Genomic DNA, 5,280 nt, shown 5'->3' with positions numbered 1-5,280 from the left:
CTCCACACAGCAGACAGGCCGTTTGTTTGTGAAATGTGTACAAAAGGTTTCACCACCCAGGCCCACCTGAAGGAACACCTGAAAATTCACACAGGGTATAAGCCCTACAGCTGTGAGGTGTGCGGGAAGTCATTTATCCGCGCCCCAGACCTAAAGAAGCATGAGCGGGTTCACAGCAACGAAAGACCATTTGCATGTCATATGTGTGACAAAGCCTTCAAACACAATCTCACCTCAAGGACCACGAAAGGAGACACCGAGGGGAGAAGCCTTTCGTGTGTGGCTCCTGCACCAAGGCGTTTGCCAAGGCCTCAGATCTGAAGAGGCATGAGAACAATATGCACAGTGAAAGGAAGCAGGTCACCCCCAGTGCCATCCAGAGTGAGACAGAACAGTTGCAGGCGGCAGCAATGGCTGCCGAGGCAGAGCAGCAGCTGGAGACCATTGCCTGCAGCTAGAGGTGATGGGTCAGGAATGCGTGGCCTGGGAGGTCAATGCCGAGGTTGCATTGATCACAGTCAGTGAACACCTTTGACTGCTTTTGTGGCAACTTAGAGTGTTGGACTGGCTGGACCTAAGACAGTGCTTATTCCAGTTAGGTGATTTTCAGATTCCTCAAGGCAGTTACGTTCCTACGTTCTGACCAAACAGTTTTTTTATTTTGTTTTTTTTGTGATGTCTAGTGTTGATGTTCCCGGTAAGCTCCCCTGCCCCTCTTTATGGTTTTAATTTGAAAACTCCTTTGTCGGGTTGAAAGTGAGCGGCTTCTGTTCCATTCTTAATTCCTCTACGCTTGCCAAACTGGTGAGTGCACCGCAGAGTAATTGAATAAATTGATCTCCTACCCATCCCAATATATGTGACTTATGGTCAAAACAGCAGTTTTATTAACTGGATATAAGAACTTCATATTGGTGCAGAAAACGTTGGCACGTGCCAACCGACCCAGGACACTGTATAAATACAAAACCAAGTTTGGAAATACGGAATGGTGTTAGTTTTATATTTGGCTTGTTGATTTTTAAATCTCTGTATATCATTGTTTTTACTGTTTCCGTGGACAGTAAATGGTTGCTTTGCTGAAGTGTTTCTTCATCCGTTGTGATGGCCCCCGTCCCCACCCCAAATGCTGCAGGTCATGTGGACCTCAGGGTGAGTGCGACCACCAGGATGCTGGTGGTACTGGAACTGAGTTCCTCTTTGACCCAGTGTGGCCACTCTGCCTGTGGGTGTCTGGAGTGAACCGGTAGTGAGAGAAGGAGAGACGTCTCCGAGACCAGGTTTTCACAGATACAAAAACCCTAAAATTTCCTAGGTCTTCAAAATCCTGACTGATTTCAAAGTTGGTCTTGTATTTAGGATCAAAATTAGGACAAGAAACAGAAATGCTTCTTGAGATGTTTTAGTAGTTTATGGATGATCAAGCTTTTGGGGTTTCTCTGCAACTCTCAGTTTCTCATAAAGATGCTTAAATAATTTCAAATCTTTCAAGTGTGTAAATAGTAGTGTTGGTCCTACGTATTTCAAGGGAAAGGACAGCTGCACTTTTTTATTTTTTTTTTTTTTTACACATTGGATTAAAGTACCTTTCATTGGCAACAAACATCAGACTGTCTTAACTGATATTAAAGATCTTCAGACCGATCATTTGTTTTCCAATTATGTTTTATCACTGGCTGCAGTTTTCAGTAGAAGCTGACTGCCTCTTCATAGCCATAAATCAGAATTATGAACTTTGTTTGAGATCCGGCATACTAAAAGTGCTTTTAACTGTTTCCTTAGGAGTATATTGAAATGCCAACAGAGTTTGAATTATGTTCTGTAAGAAAGTACTAGACCATTGTTTTAGGATGTGTACAGTTGTAGAAAGTAAGTGCCAACTTTTAAAGTTCATGTTTGGTTCTTAAGATTTTCGTTTTTAAAAAATACATTAAAATAATTTCATTACATGGCTTGCTATATGATCACCTGTTATGACTATTGTGAGAACATTTTTATTTTCAAAATTGGTGTACGTGTTACGCCCGAGAGTGTCGGGTGGGGATGTTACCGTTCAGAATTTCTTATTTATTGGTAAAATGTTTTGGTTTAAAATTAACTTAATTTTCCCTGAAAGCTTTGTTCTGTATTGAAGGCAGTCCTGTCAGTGTGTTTCTGTGCTGTTAGGGAGGGTACCGACTGCTGTTCCCAGGCCGTGCTGACCAAAGCAAACGTGAAGTCAGCTGACATCCTGTTGATAGCTACTTCAACAAACCATATTTTGGGCCTTTGTTTTTGTATATAAAGAAAATAATATACTTGTCTCGTTCTTGCTTGTTTCTTCATGGCGTTGTAAATGTCCAGATCCATACTACCTTCCTCTTGGTTTCATAGAGGTACCGACTTAGCATATGAAATTAGTCCCTATAGAAAGCCGGGAGACACAAAGCGGAACTTTCAGTACTTTCTATTATGCGTTTAGCATTTGAACTGCTTCATACAAGACGTGGATTTGCACTCCAGCTTCTCCCATGGGTGCTGGGTTCCTGTTGGAATGTGTGGTGACCATGGGGTCTTAAAATTACTTTTCTTGGCCCTGAGCAATAACACTCGTCTTTGTTCATCCAGCTAGCTCTAGTCATCCTATGGGTAGTAAACATGGTGTTAGATCTCTCGAGGGACCCTCCAGAGGTTTAGGGAGCTCCTTCTGAGGTGTGTAGCCCTGAATTTGCAGCCAGAGGGGAAGGGGAACCCTAAACATTGGCATTGCTAACTTTCCGTCAATACCATCTCTTTCTGTACAAAGTTATGTCTGCAGGCATTGTGTTGACTCATTATGTTAGGATTGGTTTAGATAATGGCTATTAGGAGCTGTGAGCTTGGAGTAGTGTCAGTCAGCTTTCTCTTACTGTAAAAATAGCCAAGAGAGTTGGCCGTTGGTGGCATAGGCCTGTCGTGCCAGCTACTCAGGAGGCTGAGGCAAGACACCAATCCGGAACCTGCCTGCATGGCTAAAGAGTTGCTCAGGAGCACTCTGAGCAAGTGAGAGACACAGGGATCTGGCACAGAAGCACAGTGCTCACCCATCATGCATGGACTTCAGGATAACTGAGGGTTATACTGGGGGGTGGGGGACGATAGGTCTCAGATTCAGACACGTGTTTAACACCCTGAGCCTGGGTTTCTTCACTTTTCAGACAGTGGTGTGGGTTTCCACCTCATCATTTTCCATGAAAATTATGCAATACTCGACCCAGTACCCAGCTATGTAGGTGCACCAAAAATATTTCCTGGGCTTTTGTTGTGTGGGTTTGTTCTAGACATGCCGGTTTCTGCATCCTCCGTGTTGGGACTTTGGGCATATGCCTATAAATCCTGCTACATCGAGCAAGTTCTCAGTGGACACCAACGTATGTGTGCGCACACAAGCACACGCCTGTCAATTCTGTGATTGCAAGCTCTGGGTTGTAGACTGATAACCTCATTTAAAGAGTTCATTCGTAACTGAAACGATCTGCAGAAGCTGTGTTCAATCTTGACATTTGTAGGCTGCCCATTCACCGCTCTGTTCTCTCAAACGTATTCATCTTCGAATTTTCTTTGGCTTCATAATCGCCCACCATTTGCCGTTCGTAAGTAGGTCATTGGCCTGTTGACAGACGTTCACCCTGGCTTGGTTGACTTCCAGACCTACTTCGGGACCATGACGACACAGCCAGAATCACGATGTTGAGAGCCATATGTGAAATCATCCGCTTAGCAAATATTTCTGTGTGGAGCTTTTCCAAAGTGGACTTGTTCAGTGTTGCCCTTCCTGGTTTGCATAAATTCCAAGAATATCTCTTCTTCTTGCTGAAGGGATTAGGACTACCACCCTAGAACTTTTATTTTAGTTCTAGAGTTTTCTGCTTGCTTTCCTTTAGAGGATGTTTTCATTCCTCTCAACAGGAGTCTGTGGAGTAGGTTAGTGTCTGTTCACACTGGTTGAATGCCTGGTATTGCAGTATCAGGCATTGGACTAGGTGCTGGGAATGCCGCCGTGAGCAGGACTGACTCCGTTCCTACTGTCCAGAAACAAAAGCCTTACCTTTCCATATGGCACAGAATTCTACAGACTTTAGTGTAGTCGTCACGCACGTGCAAAACATTTTTCAATTTGTGCGTATATTAGTCCAGTTCATAGAACATACTTTTAAAGGTAACTAAAAGGCTTTTGTTCTATTGTCATGAAGCTGAGGGGTATCAAAATCAACTAGCAAGATGTCTTAGCAGGTAAAGGGCACATGCCACTGAGCCTGAAGACCTGAGTTTGATCCCCAGGTTTCACATGGAAAGAGTAATTACTCCTACAAGTTGTCCTTGGACACCACCGTGTTGTTATGGCATGCGCACACACATGCAGACAATAGAGAAGTGCAGTAGTGATGAATCTCATGCAACGGGTCAGCAGAACTCAATTTAAACTTTGGGGGTAGGTAGGCTGTATGCTAATTGCTATAGCTGGTGTCCGTGGCTGGCTTATAGCCTGTTTGTCCACACTGTGAGCTAGCTACTACTATTCTCATTTAGTTTTGGGTTTCTTTTTTCCCCCTCTAGGTCATCATACCATTTACAACCCTTTGCTCACTTTGCTTTAGATAGGGTTTCACGTAGCCCAGGCTTTAGACATCCAGAATCATGAGCCGAAATAAACCAGTTTTCCTTAAGAGTTCATTCGTTTGGTAGTATTATTGGCAACAGAAAACAGAGCATATACACGACAGGGATTGTAATTTTATTATTCTCTTCTTTCAGTCAGTAAAGGTGTGGAGAGCCCAGACCTTCATCTGCTGCTTTTCCCTTGCCACACAGACTGTGAGTGGCAGCCTCCTTCCCCGTCTCACTCCCTTTGTCCTGAAGGAGCAGATGATTACGTGGGTCTTTATGGTTAGTCCAATTATTTCCACTACAAATCTATGCTTTGGCAGTTATTTTGTTTATCCTTCGGGAACATTTTAATGAAAGTACTTGAAAATTTCTTGTCTTCTAACTCCAAACCATGCTAGAAGTGATAATAAGATCTGGGTGCCTGGGGGGGGGGGGGACGTGTTGGAAGCAGGCAGTCGTCCCTCATATCTGGAATGAGAACAGCATGATAATCCCACAGACTGTCACAACTTGTAGTAATAGGAGTGGCAGGGCCACGTCCCCAGCACCCTGGGCGCACCCTGGCTGCCTGGCTAGCTTATGCCCCGAAATAATTACATGGACACTGTATTCTTTTAAACACTGCTTGACCCATTCTCTTCTAGGCTAATTCTC

The 5,280-nt window shown here is 43.9% G+C and overlaps 1 protein-coding gene across 1 annotated transcript in view; it reads left to right on the top strand.

The window, feature by feature from the left end:
* Zbtb14 (zinc finger and BTB domain containing 14) overlaps positions 1–2,299 on the top strand; it is a 6,739-nt gene extending 4,440 nt beyond the window's left edge. The window contains 2 exon segments of the mRNA XM_026789515.1: positions 1–223; positions 226–2,299. The exon segment at positions 1–223 is cut by the window's left edge and continues 174 nt beyond it. Of these exon segments, the coding sequence (XP_026645316.1) occupies positions 1–223; positions 226–458 (456 nt within the window). The 3' untranslated portion in view covers positions 459–2,299.
* The last annotated feature ends 2,981 nt before the right edge of the window (positions 2,300–5,280 follow it).

The sequence above is a fragment of the Microtus ochrogaster genome, unplaced genomic scaffold (genome assembly GCF_000317375.1).
Source record: "Microtus ochrogaster isolate Prairie Vole_2 unplaced genomic scaffold, MicOch1.0 UNK20, whole genome shotgun sequence".
In the NCBI taxonomy this organism is placed as follows: Eukaryota; Metazoa; Chordata; class Mammalia; order Rodentia; family Cricetidae; genus Microtus; species Microtus ochrogaster.
Note: the sequence above shows the minus strand (reverse complement) of the source record. Positions and strands in the feature narration are given on the sequence as shown.